Source organism: Magallana gigas, chromosome 4, assembly GCF_963853765.1.
Source record: "Magallana gigas chromosome 4, xbMagGiga1.1, whole genome shotgun sequence".
Classification (NCBI taxonomy): domain Eukaryota; kingdom Metazoa; phylum Mollusca; class Bivalvia; order Ostreida; family Ostreidae; genus Magallana; species Magallana gigas.
In genome coordinates, this window is record NC_088856.1 from 22,535,138 (window position 1) to 22,553,655 (window position 18,518).

General features: G+C 32.4%; 1 protein-coding gene and 1 long non-coding RNA gene across 2 annotated transcripts; one reads left to right on the top strand and one right to left on the bottom strand.

Annotated features, from left to right (window-relative positions):
* Positions 1–839: 839 nt before the first annotated feature.
* LOC105344405 (translocon-associated protein subunit delta) lies at positions 840–3,732 on the bottom strand. Its single transcript, XM_011452183.4, has 5 exons — positions 3,593–3,732; positions 2,786–2,904; positions 2,347–2,421; positions 1,891–2,046; positions 840–1,100 (listed from the first exon to the last, which is right to left on the bottom strand). The coding sequence occupies exons 1-5, from the start codon at positions 3,654–3,656 to the stop codon at positions 990–992; spliced, it is 525 nt and encodes a 174-aa protein (XP_011450485.4). The 5' UTR covers positions 3,657–3,732; the 3' UTR covers positions 840–989.
* A 9,619-nt stretch (positions 3,733–13,351) lies between these two features.
* LOC136274559 (uncharacterized) lies at positions 13,352–17,269 on the top strand. Its single transcript, XR_010712982.1, has 4 exons — positions 13,352–13,506; positions 13,633–13,705; positions 14,496–14,596; positions 15,573–17,269. It is a non-coding gene; the product is annotated as an uncharacterized lncRNA (long non-coding RNA).
* Positions 17,270–18,518: the final 1,249 nt, after the last annotated feature.

An 18,518-nucleotide genomic window follows, 5' to 3' on the forward strand; every position in this document is an offset into this window, starting at 1 on the left:
TATTTTAGTTGAAATATTATGTCATGTCGTTCTTTGTGCCCAAATAAAATGTATCTAATATATATCTATTAATCATTCCATTCATACTACATCTTCGGCAATTAATGTAGGTAGTTGTACTTCCAACGAAATATATTTGCACCCCTGACCTACATGTACAAGTCAGTTTTGCCTTTTTGCAACACGTAGACTTGAAATCGTTTTCCACAAAGTGGAAAGGGGGGGGGCACAAATAACCCCCCCCCCCCCCCATTTTGACAAACAAAAATAAAATACTAATCCAAAGTCAGAATCTTAAAAGGAATTATCTACTAGTTAAAACTTTTAATTTATTATTCACGGTATGCCATTCAATATCATTTCTGAACGTTATCGTATAGTTAATTAACAACAGATAAGAGGAGGGGCCAGTTTGCTTAAAAATCCATTATAAATAAATACAAAGGGGAAAAAGACTATTTACAAAAAAAGATACCCCGTCACCACCCCCACCCCCAAACACACATTATCTGCTTTGCCTTGACCCACAGGGGCATCGTATCCGCTCTACACTCTACGTATTATTTATATAGAGAGTGTAGAGCGGATACGATGCCCCTGTGCTTGACCCCTGTATTTACACAGACCTACTTCGAACATATGAAAAACCAAACAATCTGTAGGCAAGGTGTGGTGATCTACTGGGGCAGTTTAATGGACCTAATTTTGATTAAAATGGGAATAAAAAAATTAAGGTGTAAGAGAGAATATGGAAAATTACATCAACTACCGTACATTTAAAGAGGGGTAACTCTTCATTTTTCAAAGTGATTCTAAAATGAATCGAAGAACAACACAACTTTTCTTCATAGATGGAATGGTTTTTATTATAAAATATTGATGATGGCAGGTGGAAAATACTTCAATAAAGAAAAAAAAAAATGTATAAAATTTAATTTCTCTTCTAATGATGTCTTTTAAAATTTATTGTAAATGTCAAAAATTTGTTCCTAGTTTGATGACTGGAGTTGACTTCTGGTGCTGTAGGCAAAATACCACACAAGGACAGCGATAACCACAGCAACAAACTCACTCTGCACAAAAGGACCTTTAGAAACTCCCTGAAAAGAACAAATATTATTGAATTACTTACTTGAAATCAAAGCTAGTTTAAAGAACTAATTCTTTAAATAATCATTTAAAATTGTAACGAGTATCAAAATTCCCGTAGATTTAAAACAAACGGTGAAAATTAAAACATTACCGGGTAGTTGTGATTTTATGTTACAAGTTTTACTACATTCAAAAGAAGTTATCTCTTTATATCCAAGCAAATACATGTGCAATGTACATGTAATGACATTTATTCATAGTAAGTAATGGATAACTAAATGATCAACTTATTTAAATTTTAACACATATATACACTCATTCTGCATTTGACTTTTTTTTTCGAAAAATGTCAGTAAGTTTTTAACTTTGATGATATTGAGATTGTCATGATAAAAACAGTTGTAATTCTGCATCATGTCATTCTTGTGACACAGATGTAGATGGCAGTTATTTGCTTTAAAGAAAACCAATTTCTGTCTGCGAGAAAATAACCTGAATTCTACATATAATTTGTTTCTGCCCAATTTTTTTTTCTCCCCCCCCCATAATATCAAGCACATATTTCACTTTCATTGATAAAAGAATTAAAAAGAGAACAACATATTTTCATTATGATCAATGATCATTAAAATCAGTACATGTAATTTCCTTATGAAAATAAACAAAAAGGATTGATTCATTCTCCCTTTTCCCACAGTTAAACCAAATAATAAGGTTTTCTTTAAGCTCGTGCAAGTGTTGAGATGGTGGTATGAAAATGGTTATAACAGTGGTTCTCTTTCTTAAGGGATTACTTACTGGATGGTTAAATGTAATAGAGGTAACAGGTTTGACGGCATCTACAGACTCTCCACTTCTCTGGGCTTTTCTCAGCATGGAGTATCCCTCCTCATCATACAGACGAACCTCATATTTACCTGAGGACAGCTTTTTATGATCGTCACTGATGCTAACCTGTATAAAAAATCAAAATTTTATCATTTATACGTTCTTATTAGTTGATAATTTGTAAAAGTATAAATTTCCTTGGGAATAAAATTGTATCCATACATGTATATGATTTTAAATAGTTTTGTGGTGTTTTATTTTGTTATATGAAAAGGCCCTGGGCATACATGTAGTAAAATATTTATTTACAAAAATAAGAATATAAGAGACTTGTTTAAGTTAGTAAATATTGAGTAAATGCAGTTTTATATCAAATTCTTCTGCTTCTGAAAACAGCATGTATTTTGGGATATTTACATGCCTTACCTGGTACAAATCAGGTTTGTCGGTCTTGGTGACAGGTAAAGTTCTACCACTGATATCAGCATACAGATTCATATCCTAAAGATAAAGAAGGTACATAAATATATACATGTAACTTTTAATGTGTGTCATGTCACACTTTTTAAAAATAACCTAAGGTAAACATTTGACAGAGAGCACTTTCTGAGAGATCTATCATGAATGTGTTGGATTTCAGACAAAATACGGAAGAAATACATAGGAAATTAATTAACAACAAATAATTAAAGAGTTGATTCTGATAACATATATATGTATTTGACTTTGCACTTGTCCAAACCAGTCAATAGTTCTCACAAGGAGAGGAGAAAAAAATTGAAAAAACCCAGAGACATGTTATGTTCAAATGCATAATTTAAAATCCCCCATGTTTTTATTTCATAATATATACATACGAACATACCCTGACTTTATTTTTGCAGGTGAGTGTAAACTGTACAATAAACACAGTTTCTGTGGAGACAATGGCCTCTGTGGTGGTGTAAGTTTCAGCCTTGACCTCTGGTGACAAACAGCTGTCTCCTGTAAAAACAGTCAATGTAAAATTATTCATTACATGTATTGCAAGTATTTAAGTCCAAATGGATTTTATATACATGTTTGTTTACTTTAAAAAAAAATAATACAGTCAATATCCAAGGTTTTTGGAGTTCAATATTCAAAGTTTACAATGTCATTATATTCAAATTTATAAAACCTTAGCTCAAATTAGATCTAACAAAAAATATCAAAAACATGTGTGTCACACATGATTTGAGTAAATACACATGTAATTGCATACATTGATTACCTTTGTAATATGATGATATATTTTTTATTTATTATGCAAATAATATGTTGTTTAGAAGTAATAGATATATGTACTATTCGCATGAATTTAATACCAATTCAACCATGTCAACATATGTTTAATACAATATACCATAAACATGATTAAGAGTCTACTCTAGACAAGATATATACTAAGCAAGAAATTTCACATGAGCTGATCAATACAATGTCAAGTATACACTTAAAAATATAAGTGGAGATTAAAACAAAAAGTAAAACATGCCACATTGAACGAGAGAAAAACACGAGAAAATTCGGTTGAGTGCCACGTACATAAAGTTTGTGCACAATCATTAAGATATCTCTGTTCTTAAGCCAAATAAATAAACACAACTTTTAAAATCCATAATAACAACAGAAAAGTAATGATATAAATTACCTAGCACTACGAATGGAACGATGAGTAGAACAACCAGAGAAATCATTTTGCCGGCGAACTCCATCTTCTTCGTTGTGTGCACAAAATACCGGAAGTAAAGAACGTGTCAATAATACATATTAGTAAGTCGTACATCGACAAACTCTACCTTTGACCTCCCCTCCCCGCAATTTAGTTTTATAAATAAATTGTAAATAGGCATAAAAACGAAAGTTTTTTTTTTAAATTAATATGTTTTACGGTGTGACCGTTGGGGCGAGCACAGCATGTGATCAAACAATGAATTATAATAAATTAATAAAATAAAATTAACAACGTGAAATTTGAATGCCAAAAAATAAAACATACCTATTTTTCAGTAAATTTTCATTATTCATAGTTTATAAGATTTGTTATAATTTATTTATTTATATGTAGAACAATAGTTTAATCTCAGATACAATGTTGTAAATAATAAAGATTTTAATATATAAATATTCATTGCACTGCATCTCCTCTTTTAAAGTGATTGTGATTATGATTGATTGATTGATTTCCCCCTTTTTTTTGCAGTAGACATTTTTTCTTAAACTTACATATAAAACTTGACTCATCATAGAGCTCCCCCCATGCTAATTTTTTTTTCATTTTTGTTAATTTATACATAGAAAATCGACTTACCATGGATTTGCCCCTCCACTTAAAAAAAAATAATTAATGTTTAATTTTATTTTTAATTTACGCTTAAAAATATTTGCTTATCATGTTAAAAGAACATGGTGTTGTCCCCCCCCCCCCCCACCCCCCCCCCCCTGCATGTAATAAATGGAAGTGAAAATAAAGAAACCATTGAACTGCTAAAGAGCTGAAGGATTAGAATTTTCATGATTTATTTTTCTTTTTGCTTGCAAAGATTTTTTGGATGAGGATGCCATCCACCCACCCACCCCCTTTAAAAAAAGGCACTGCTACGTATAACGTTACGTTTCAGGAAATTACCGTAATTACATTGAATAAAATATTTGTGAGCATTCATCCAAATTAGTGCAATTTGCAACTGTTTCCTGTATCTGAAGAAATGTCCTTATTCGTCAGCTGTTCTTTATCTTAGCCTTTGCAAGATTTTAAGAGGATTTTGGTCATTTCAGCAGATTTATAATAACTTCAATTAGAGTAATTTCCCCTTATCAGTGCTTATTGTGACGTCAAAGCTGACGTTGGTTAAGTGTCGTCCTACTCTTTAAAACTCCCCTGAGAAATAAAAGTATGCGAAGTATACTGTTTTATTTACTTAAAAAGCATGATGTTCTTAAAATTACACATCTTATAAGCTTTCCAAAGGTTTTACTTTGATTCTCGGAAGAACGTGATGTTGGAACGTGAGGCTGGAAACCATTGGTACTATGAATTGTGGGTCAAAATTTACTGACTCCGAAAAAATATATCGGATCATAGTCTCGTTCAACCAGACGCTCGGCTGCCTCCGTAAAACTCCGTCGGAGTTTTACGGAGACAGCCGAGCGTCTGGTTGAACGAGACTAATCGGATCAATGTGTAAACGTTTGTGACGTCACACGATTATTTTTGATTGAAAGTGTACTGAGGTGAACTTTAGAGGTAACATTGACTGTATGTCGCTTACATCGTTATTGTTTTTACTGTCTAAATTTGTCTTGCTGATTCTCGTGAGAGTGTGAAGTGATAAAAATTGCCATGATTACAGGGAACTACTGGGACGATTAAAACGATGCATTACTGGTCCGATTTACTGACGCCAAAAAAATCCGTTGAATGAATGTGCAACTATACTCTGTCCCAAGATATTTTGGATTCACGTTTGGATGATTTTTAATAAAAATACACTTACCTGTGAAAGAAGTGCAATTGAAATAGTTGAAAGGGATATTTTCCAAGATAATTTCATTGACACATTATCATCTTTCACTCGGAAAAATTCACAGGAACGAAAACAGATTCCTTACGGAGATTTAATATGTTTTACGGTGCGACCGTTGGGGCGAGCGCAGCATGTGATCAAATAATGAATTATGATAAATCAATAAAAATAAAAGTATCAACGTACCGTAAATGAATTTGAATGCAAAATAAAATATAAACATGCCTATTTTTTCTATTTTTTCTAGTTAATTTTCATTATTCATAATTTATAAGATTGTTTATCTCAGATACAATGTTGTTGAATAATAAAAATTTTAACATAATGTTTATTGCAGTTTATTTCCTCTTTTCTAGCAGCAGACATTTTTCTTAAACCTACATATAAAAAATTGACTTATCATAGAGCCCCCCCCACCCCGTTTAAAAAAATATATAATTTACGTATAAAAAAAATTTGCTGATCATATAAGAAAAAAGGTTTTGGCCCCCCCCCGGCTAGTATGCCTATTTCTCCAACTTCTCAATCATTCAAGGTGAATTAAGGAACAATTACATTACCGGCGATAAAAAAGGGGGGGGGGGGGGCTAATACCCCTATGATGCTTTGTGCCTAATGATTAAGTCTAACTTTGCAAAAAAAAGTGGGGGGGGGGGGCAGCCCCCCCCCCCCGGTTCCGACGCCTATGCATACTACGCACTCACCATTCCTCACCCGGATTAGAATTTCCCTGATTTTGAGAATTTCTTTTTCATTTTGCTCGTAAATATTTTTTGAATGACGCCCCCTTTTTAAAAAAACGTTCCTGGAAATTACTGTAAATATATAGTGAATAAAATAAATGTGAGCATTCATCCAAATGAGAGCAGGTTACAACTGTTTCCTATTAAAAAAAAAAGATGTCCCCATTCGTTAGCTTTGCAAGATTTTGAGAATATTTTGATATTTATATTTCAGCAGATTAACAATAACTACTTAGAGTAATTTCCCCTTATTGTGACGTCAAAGTTTACGTCGGTCAAGTGTCGTCTGTCTCTTTAAAAAAACAACTAAGTGAAATATACTGTTTTGTTTACTTTAAAAAAGGATTAAATTCTTGAAACTACACAATTTATCTGTTTCTCAAAAGTTTTACTTTGATTCTCGCGAGAAGGAATCAAGTCTAGTGAGATCGTCCGACATTGATAAATTGCATTGTGGGTCGAAATTTACTGACTCCGAAAAATTCTGTGGGATCAATGTGCAAGAAATCCATTGTGACGTCACTCGAAGGAACGACAACTCTGTTAGTCTTATGTAATGGAATTATTTTATTTACCATGCATGATGTACATAGTCTTTATCTTGTTCTCGTGAGAGTGTGAAATGGGAAACCATATTTACAGGGAATTACTGGGACGATTAAAACAAGGCATTACTGGTCCGATTTACTGACGCCAAAAAAATCCGTTGAATGAATGTGCAACTAGTCCGAATTTTCTATTCACACACGCCTTGCCGGTAGAGCTCGCTTCGCGCCGGCGCTGCGCGCCGGCGAGCTGCGCTCGCTATAATGGTGAATGTTTACATCTTTTCTCCATTCGGAATACACTCGGAATACATCGCGCAATATTTCAACGTTATCATCCGGGCTTACTGCAATGCAAAATCTCCGTAGACATCACATTTTTTAGCATTGTATTGAAACCTGATAAGCTAACAGGGGCGTTTTGACTGAGAAATCTTGGAAATTTTTCATACTTTTGAATGAACATCGTTTGGATCCTGAGGTATTTATAAATATTAAACAATTAAGCCAAACGTGAATCCAAAATATCTTGGGACAGAGTATATACTCTGTCCCGAGTTTTTGCTTCCACCACTTTTTGCTTTATATTTCAATAATAGTAAATACCTTTGTGCTCAAACTACGTTCATCCACTAATATGAAAAATGTCCAGATTATCTGTTTTGAAACGCCCCCTCTACCGCTTCGGGTTTCAATACACATCCAAAAATTGAAAGTCTACGGAGATTTTGCATTGCATCAGCCATTACTAAGCCCGGATGATAATGTTAAAAAATTGCGCGATGTATTCCGAGTGTATTCCGAATGGAGAAAAGATGTAAACATTTCCCATTACAAATCTCCGTAAGAAACTTGTTTTCGTTCGTGTGAAATTTCACGAGTGAAAAGGGATAATTTTTCAATGAAGATATCTTGGATATATTCCCTTTTATCGATTTCAATTGTATTTCTTTCACAGGTATGTGTATTTTTATTAAAAATCATCAAAAATTGATGGAAGCAATAACTTGGGACAGACTATAGTCTGAATTTTCTATTCACACACGCCTTGCCGGTAGAGCTCGCTTCGCGCCGGCGCTGCACGCCGGCGAGCCGCGCTCGCTATGAATTAAAATTATACAATGTATTTCTTTAAAAAAAAAAGAAATTCGATTTAACTGACCAAAAGACATCCATTTAAGTAAGCATTTTGCCTCAAACGAAAGATGCATGAGATCCCGGTAGAAGTTAGTGATTGCATAACGGTGGAAAATTAATATACTGAGTCAAAAACTAATGTACATGTAGATGTCGCTTTGATAGTTCGATATCATTAGATTCACACCACCTAATATCCTACAAGTTGAAGCACACCGTCACGCAAATGTTATAGAGTTCTTTTGAAACATTACCCCACCCCCTTTTTTCTGCGCCGACCTGCATTTTGATGTGAGCTGTTTTAGGTCATTGGAAAACGTATTATATATATCAGAATCGCAAAAAAGATTTAAGGAACGATATAGAAAAGAACTACAGATACCGGTTGATGTATGAATTATGCTTAATGAAACCAAATGTAAGAGAGAGCCGGAGAGAGAGAGAGAGAGAGAGAGAGAGAGAGAGAGAGAGAGAGAGAGAGAGAGAGAGAGAGAGAGAGAGAGAGAGATTTTGGTTACCAACCAATTATTGATTTTAAATTTTAGAGCATGTGTATTGTATTAGTATACATACGTCATACGTACGTAAATTGTCATTTATGGTAACATGAATGAAAAATCAAGTATACTGCATGTATGTCAATATGAAGTTTCTTTATTTAATACGTGAATCAAATATAAAACTTCATTCAGTCAATGCGAAATGAATACAGTTTTATCTCATAAAAACTGTACGATATATACATGTAGCATATTATTTACACAATGTTATAGTCATTATAGATATCTGATATAATGTTATTCATTTAAGATATCTGATGACCTTTACATTCCCAGTCAACTCGGCAACATACAAATTGTCATGATTATCAACACACACACCGTACGGATCTTTCACGTATTCGATGTAGCGTAAGAACTGCCCATCCTGGTCCAGGATGTGGATACAGTCGTTGTTATAGTCTGCTGTCAGGATACGACTCTGACTGTCTGTTGTGATACCGCGGGGTTGAAATGATTTGTTCTTGGTAACTGAGGGATGACCGGTGTATCTCCATCTGAGTTTCCCGTCCTGATTAACCACCACTACTGCACCAGCCAAACAGTCTGCTACACAGATGTCATGGTTTCTGTTCTCCGTGATGTATTTCAATTGATAACCCCCTGAGTAAAGAGGTTTACCTTCACCATCAAATTGAATGGTTTGTTTCTCTGTACTTCCTGAGTATCGGACAACTTTAGATTGAGTTCTGTTATTGTCATTAATACCAACCAGAAAATCACCACTAGAGGTGAGACACAGACTGATGGGTGTCCATCCCTTTAATCCATGTATTTCTTCTATCTTTCCATCATTAATTTTGTTCAAAGTCTTCATTTTCCAGTCGCAATATACTAAAACTCCCCCACTAGTAACTGCTATATCATTTGGCATTTCTCCTGATTTTGTTGTGATGGTTTTCATGCATTTGCCATCAATACTGAAGCATTTTATGTCCCCAGTTTTTGCACTTGTCCAGATTTCTTCTTCATTATAAAAAGAAATACTGCGGAGATTTTCATACCCTGTATTAAATGTTTTGAGGACCTCGGGTATATCTAACAGCTCTCTGGGTGAACACTTTTGTAATTTTATTTTGTAGCCATCTTCATCTGTTTTTAAAACTAGAGATTTAATGGATCCAAACAATTCGTAAAAGTGCTCTCCATTAATTGGCTTGGAAAAAAATGAAGGCAGTGTGACCTGAACTTTGGCAGGAGGTTTCCTGAATTCTTTAATCCTGGACTTGTATTCTATAATAACAGACACATCATTGGAGTCTTCAAGTTCCGTTAGTTTAGATAGGTTTCCTTCAATCAATGATTCGATCTGTTTTATTTCATTCAAATGTTTCTCTAATATGTCGCGGTGTTTTTCTTTAATCTCTGTTATTTCATTCTTCATCTTGTTGATCACTCTATCAACTTCTTTGTGCCATTTCTCTCCTTCTGCTGATATACCTGTTGTAATTTTCTCATATTCCCCATCCAACCTAGCAATCTGGTCTATTAAATCTTTCCTTATTTCTTCATATGTGGGAGCAATAACTTTTTCCATTTTTTCAGTGTCTTTTTCTATATCCTCCTTCTTTGTCTTGTAGATGTCTTCAAGGACTATGAAATCACCATCTTTATGTTCATGGGATGCAGAACATATAACACAAAGAAACACGTTACATGACTTGCATTGCAATTTACACGTTTCTTTGGAATGTATTTCGCATAATGGAAACTTCAAGGTTGATTTTTTCTCCTTGAATGGAACTATTACATGTTTATGATACCCATCAGAAATATGATCTCCTATACATGGATTGCACAAGCTGACATGGCAAATATCACAGAAGCTCTGTACTATGTTCTCCTTACAATGGTCACATCGGACAACGTCTTGGGCACTGTCGCGGGGATCCATCTAGATGAGAAGAAAGACGAGGTTAATTAATTAACTGTTCGAATGCAAAATTAGTGAATATTCAACCTGCATGTTGGTTATTCTGATTTTAATGTTCAATGTTGGTCTATTCAAGAACAAAATACAAATAACTATTGATCGAATTTATAACGTTTATTATTAGTACTTAGTTGACAGTGTTTACCTTATGAATCAAAATGACGGATACTTCTTAAAACCAATTTCCATTACGTACCATCATCTAGTCAACATTTCTTTTGTACAATATATCCAACCAATATGCAACATTTAAGTAAATATTACATATTAGATGGTTCTTTCCGCAACTTTTATCTCAATTTTGTTATCAATGAAGACCAAAGTACAAAATATAGTGATCGACTTGGTCACCTGTAAAACTCCATGTAAATCTACTTTCTTTTTGAAACATTTCTTTAAATCTCTAGACTGTATTTTGTAAAACCCGTGGGTATCCCATTAAAAAAAATTCAAAAGACAAATATATTACCAACAACATACGCTATCTGTGATAAAGATTTTATTAAATGACCGTTTAGTTTTGAAAGGTATTTATTTTACACAACGAATTGTCTGATTACTTGTAATAATCCTTAATATCTACATTTTCAAATGTCTTTTTCTGTAATAACATTACGAATCAACTTTGAAGCATTTAGCCCAATAATTTTATATAAGATGAGTGACAGAAAATGGGCGTGTCTTATTACATCATCTATAAACGGTATTGGCTGCGCCACGTAGGGATACTTAGCATGTGCTACATGAAATAATAGTGTTTTCAGAATGGTGTTATAAAAAGTTTGTTAATAAGAAATTACATAAATATAAGTACTGATAAGAAATCATTCTTTGAATATTATGAGGTGATGATTTCGGTCGGGCTTTATTGGGTTTGACCACACTCCGACCGAAATCATCAACTCATAATACTCAAAAAATGGTTCCTTATTCCTATAATAAAGTCAAATTGAAAATCTAGAATATGTTTAATGTGGAAAAAAGAAGATTCAAACGTAAATCTAGTTTAAATAAAATGATTTGAAAGGTTTTTATACTCGTTTTTAGTAGAGGAAGGGGATGCTTACAAACATGTGCACAAGCAACAGCTTTGTTTCATTTTTGCCTGCATAAAATTTTCTTGTATTATTTTCTGTCAACTATTTTCTATCAACATTTGTAAATACGTGTACCTTAACCACCCACTGTAAGAACGCACCAGTATTTCAACAATGTTGGGATTATCCTAATAATTATCAATGTTTCGCATTCTTCTTTTGGCCACTTTAAGTCTTAGAATGGATTTTGAACCTACGCACAGTGCATAGTACATGAATATGATATTCATGTCATATGGCATTTCCTTATATCAGTGTATTATAAACTGCATGCCATGCAATTCCAAAGACATATTTCTTGTTTCATACATATAACTCATAACATATAACCGGATAAATGTGTAACATGTCTGGTTGACATAATGCTTATTTATTAAAACAGTAGTATTTTTTTTTCTGTATATGTATAACCCATCAATAACATTTTCTATTGTAATTCAGTATTATCGGTTAAAACCAAAGCGGAATGTTCTCTTTTAAATCAGAGCCAAAAAAATCATCATACTATAAGCTCGTAGCATCAGGGGGCGGGAATTGAAAGAAAGGATATTAACAGTGAAATTGATGTTCTATATAGCTATATAGATACACTATGCTTTGCCCCTGCCCCCCAACCTTCCTCCACCCTTCTCCTCTTTTTTTCTTTTCAAGATTTTTTTGATGGGTTTGCCCCCCCCCCCCTTTAAAAAACGATGGTACGTGCCTGTACTACTGTAAGAAGGTAGATGAATCATTATGTGTTATTTTAACTTGATTTGTAAATGTGATTGGCATTGTTGTTTAAACAACCATGCACATATCACCTCAGTGTCTGAACGTTGGTGATTTTTATCTAAGTGGAGGGGATGGGTTGGTGACAACTCAAACAGCAAAAAAGGTTTTCCAAAACTTTGATACCATCTTTTTTTAAACAAGAGTGTACCATAAAAAAGAGTAACTTTACAGCGGTTTTAATTTTTTCTCCAAAATTTGATAAAAAGGGCATCATCTTAATTTATGCTATAATACAATGGAATCTTTTGATATAGACATCTGGCCAATGCACTTTTTTGGTCTGCTAGAAACAGTTGAACTGTAGTATAGAAGAGGATTTCAGAGACTTTTTAGGATAAAAAATTATACATGCAAGAATAAATGCATTTATTTTTCAAAACATGAACAACAGCCCCAACACCAGATACTCTGATCTAGCTGCATAGGTTTCTATATTTAAGCAAATGTTTCGTGTTCCTCATCATCCTGTGTATGATTTTCCTGTCGGATACCCAAAATAAAGAACATGTTATGAAGAAAAATTGAATTTTGTGCAGTATTTTGGATCCATATAGGTGGGATTTTAATGTTTTACAATCTATGATCTCATTTCTCTACAAATGCTATTTAAGCTATAAATCTTGGACTGATAGTTAAAAATGTTCAAAAATTTATAATCGACAGTACGCGACTGCAGATTACGTCAAGCAACCTCGGATAGCAATATCATGTGATTTATTATGGTGACTTAAGAAAAGGTAAAGACACAAGATAAAAATAAAACTGAATACTATTTGGTTTGAAAGGTCTGAAAAGGTGACAGAATAGCAAGCGTTTGTCATTAACCTTGAGAGTGCTCGATGGCGGGGGACATTTTTAGACGGTATCGATCTCCTTTATGTAAAAGAAGAGCACTATACAAAAATATAACAAAAATACCAAAATAAAAAAGTCAAAATTTAGGGATTTTTTTAAAAGTTTATAATAATTTATACATAAACAAATCATATCTTAAAATTCGAGGTAGATCTGGTGGTTGATTTATTGACCACCGAGCATCCTTAACATTTAATATTGACCCTTAATACGTTGATCATCGGGCACTACTAACACACCTCACAGCCTTATTAGCATAATCGGAACCTTTCTGATTTTTATATTCACGAAGGAATGAAAAAACCCGAGAAAGTCAAAACTTCGTATATCTCGGGATTTTAACGAGACCAGTCTAACACTCGTGAAAATCGAGAGAGGAGTTTAAATGGAAAAAGTAAGTAAAAGTTTTTGTTTCTTATATTGGCAAGCTTTTAAATTATTTAGAGTTGCAGAAAAATTGTTTATCAATGTGAAGTCGAAGTTTGGGGTGATTAGCCTTATCTCGTTAAATTTTGTTCAGCATGAAACAGTCTGAACAGCAATCCTCGATTTTGTCAACAATCTAAAACGTGCTAAGGAGTAGTCATTCGTCGGTAAGAACATACTTACTTACATTGTTAAACTACTCAAAAACTCTTTTAAAAGCATACAATGCGTTAAGTCTATAGTACACATGTTACAAAAATGTCGATAATTAATGGTCGTTGTGAAATGTGACTTGAAAGACATGTTTTAGTATGAAATGTGTATGCAGGTGTATTATAGTCAGTTTTTAGTTACACATATTGTTACGTAGCATACGTTAAAAAAATATTGTATGTTTTTCCTAGAATATTGAGTTTGTGTCAATCATGCTTTCAGCCATTTCCATACAGAATTTCCTCGACACGTACAATGTACACTGCACATGTGGTTTTGATATCTGTATCTCATTCAAACTGTTAACTTTATGTCTTATTTATCTATTAACGATGAAAGTGTTTATGATTCAAGGGCCTGCATTTGTTATGTAAATATAACATTATACGATTGAGAGTATGAGAGAGAGAGAGAGAGAGAGAGAGAGAGAGAGAGAGAGAGAGAGTGTGTGTGTGTGTGTGTGTGTGTGTGTGTGTGTGTGTGTGTGTAATTACAGTGTACATGTAATTGTTATTGATTGCCTTGCTTCCATGAACCATATATATATAACAAATTTTATAGTTATATGTCATTTCCCACTTAATGAGTTGTTATAGCTGTTATCATGGTAATGTTTTGACCATGTCTCAGATACTGCATGTGCCCATAAAAAAGTGTAATCTAGGACACACCCTTTTGTTTTGATAATGACAGCATTTAGCTTTGTAATGATAGCTAGTGTATCTTTTTTCTTCTAATCTACAGATTTACCTGCGGTTTTCAGATGATCTGAAGATCGGGATTATAGAAAATATTGTCAATTTGATATTGCTAATGACCCAGTCATGTCTGCTGAAGCCCAGAAGGTACTTCTTTGTCATGTAATAAACTTACAACTTGTCTTCCATATGTACCGTAGATATACTTCAAATTTTGGTTTAAGCTGATTGAAAGCCAAGCAAGGTCATCTAAATAGCTACAATGTCTTGTGTAAAAGGGAAAGGTTTATATGGGCATCTTGTTGCAAATCTGCTTGATTATCTGTATTTTAAGGGGTGGGAACCTCTGAAAGGAATACCAGGAGTTTTGAAATATTATAAACTTTAAGAGATGTGTTTTACACTCTCTGAGAGAATGGGATTTGCAGAAATCCCATGAATTTCTTATGCTGGAAATATGTTTTTCAGATTAGTTTTTGTTATTGACGCAATCATATTTTGGTGTACATAGAATGTTGATAGTTGAAACTCATACTGACAATCATATGTTACATAAGTGTTACATAAGTGTTTATGACTTTGATCTTTGTTCAATATATTTAATATCTTTCTGTCCACTGGATATCTAAATATCTTTGAAGTTACACCATTGAAGTTACACATTCATTACAGTTATCATGTGTGTGCAGAATTGATTGAGCCAGGTTTCCTGATGTTGTCATATAAGTGATACATTGTACTGCTTTAAAAAGTATATATCACTTGTGACTTACTGGTATATTAGTACATATTTCATTTGTAAAATCATTTGACAAATTTAAAGTGTTTTGTAGTACTGAAATGTTTTTATGCCAGGCTTTTAAAATTACTGAAAGTACCTGCACATGATGCAACTATCTTTTGACGCTGTATATATAACAACAAGAAACTGTCAGCTGGGTTTAAAATTAGTGGCAAATGATGTAATACATGTATGTACAATATTAGAAAAGATTACATTGTTAGTAATTGCACATTCCATAAATAACTTCATTGAATATATACATGTAAGTATTTGATGAGTGCACAATGTTTCAAAAATTACATGTAATTCTCTTAACACTTTATGTTTATTCTATTTTAGTTTCCAGACCATGACATTAATGAATACTTTTTGAATGGAATGCATGAGGATTAGAATGGAACCTTATTCTGCCTTTTTACCAACTCACACCATCTTTTCATGGAGCCAACCACAGAAGAATTTGTTCTATACACATCATTCATAACATTCTTATTTATGTTGCATAACTTTAAATGTTACTGGATGAATTGTGTTCACATAATGAATACCAGCAAACTTTTTATCGAGTGCACTTAATTTGTATTTTTCCTACCCATCCATCTAACATATGTTTTTATATAATATATTCATATACATGTAACATTTTTGGAAACAGCTATTTTTTTTGAATTGGAATTGAGCGTTACTATTTTATTCAAGTTTTTTTTAAAGGGACTTGGACACGATTTTAGATCAAAATTTTGTTTTCAATATCTTTATGCATAAAATGATTTACTTGCACATTTTGAATAATTGACCATAATTTGAATGTTAAAAGTCAAGTTATAAGAGAGATAGAGGGGTAAGAATTTATTGTTATGTAAACAAAACTCGAGTCTTATGTTTGTTTACAAATAATATAAAGTATGAAATTACCAATTCTTTGAGAAAATGATTCATAGAAAAGAAGGTAAACTGATTCGATGTGATCATAAATGATATTATTAATAGAAAAAAGCAACATTTGAATTAAACTTACACCAATAAAACACATATGTAAATAATAACAAGACTCGCGCTTTGTTTACAAAACAAAAAATATTTAATTTTTTATCTTTCTTTTAACTCAGTATTTGACTTTCAAATTTTGACAAAGCATTAAAAAATACCCATATCAACCATTCTAAATATTGAAAATGGAAACATAAAATTTTGAATTTTAAGCTCAAATCGTGTCTAAGTCCCTTAAATATACTCTTTTGTATACAAACAGTACAAAAAATACTTAGTTACAATGGGAAATAGACATAATATATATAAAAGTGTCTGATAAAAGTATAGGTCTTGTTCTTGAACAGAAGAAATTGACAGAAAAATATTCAGTTTTAGCCATGAAATACAAATATAAATATTTTTTAAGAATATTATTTAATCTAAATAAGTTATAAAAGTTTTTTTTTCCTTTATTCCAATGTTTGGAAACAAATCCAAAATATAATTAAAATTGCTGTACAGTATATCCTATTGATTCCTATAATATATCACTTAAGTTTCTTAAACTGCATGTTTATTACTTTTTTTTCTTAAAATGAAGTATACAAGGTCATTAATTTTTTTTCATTATATTCAACTAGATACAAATAGGCCTTCTGCAACCTTTTCATTGTTTAAATGGTATGGAGTTTTAATTACCTTTCATATGAAAAATGACATCTAAATCTTAAATTGCTGTACATTATATCCTATCCATCTAATGTATCACTTTATTTATGTTGAACTTCGTGTCTATTAGTATTATGAATTTTTTTTAGAATGATATGTGCAATTTCATTAATTTATTTTTCATTTTAAGAAAATTCATTTTAAAAAAGATCTCTTACAACCTGTGTATTTTTTTTTTCCAGATTACATAACACAGTGTATTAATTGAATGTAGTTGTGTAGATTTATACATGTACCTACAAGTAATATACATTTAATATTGACCGGGTACATGTACCAGCCTACTATATTTGATAAATAAATGTACTTCTTTCATGCCTTTTTAATGCCTTTTACTCATGTTTTATGTATTATTTATAATTAAAATACTTTGAAAACTTTTCTCAATTTATTTATTTTAATAAGATTAAGAAACGGACTATAGTTAATGCACGTTTTCAAGAGTTGTCTCTCTTGGGGACAATAATGAATGCTCCCCAGGGTTCATGACCCTGAATATTGAGTAGGCTGTGAGGTGTGACTAAACCACACATCTGATTCTGTTGTTATTAAAACTAATTCGTTCCGGTTATATCCCATCATTATATAATCACTTTGAAGGCATAATCATATACAACACAATTCTCATTAATAACAAGAATAGCAGATTCAAAGAAAGGTTATACCGTAGTTGAATATAAGACGAGATTAAGATCAGGTCTATTCAAGATTATTTCAAAATTACTTTTTACAGTGAATAAAAAACGCAATAAATAATCATCATTGCATCAATAATAAAATTGAAAATGAGGGTCCTTAATTATATGAATATGATATTTAAATTTATTAACAGTTATTACACAATTTATCTACACTTGAATTAAAAGGCATAATAAAGCATGTTTTATTGAGGTAAGAAATATTGTTAATTTGTTATTTTATTTTAGTTTTTAGTTTCAAATTAATTTCAAATGTTCATCAATTAACAACCGCATAACCTTTCTTAGTGGTCTTATATATGAAAATATGGTACTGGTAAAACGGATTCTTTTTCGTAGCGTTTGATTATTTCATTCAGAAGTTATCTCTCTTATCATGAGTTCATATGTGACTTATTCAGACCTCGTTCTTCTTGTTTTATTTGTTTTTTTTTAAATATTGATTATTTGTGCATTAAAAATATCATTGCACGAAACCCCATAGTATAGCGATATCTTGTACGTACGATTAAGGTATTTTTCTTTATGCTATACAACAGACATGTAACAAATGTTGCCCACAGGACCCAAGAGGGGTAGGGGTTAAACTCTATAAAGGCAATTTACTGAAATCATTGTCATAACAGAAGATACAATAAAACAGGGTTGTATTTAAATGCACCCTTTCTTACCTATCAAGAAAAATTCATTTTGTCATGATCAAGAATGCAGATGTATAAATGGATGATTTGATACAAATAATCACCATTCACGGACATCTATATGCTAGCATATTTACCTCGCATGTCAAATAAGTTGCAAGTCGACACGACTAATTTTTATGTCGACATAAATAAGTTGCATGTCAACATAAATAAATAGGACGTCAGCATAGATAAATTGCATG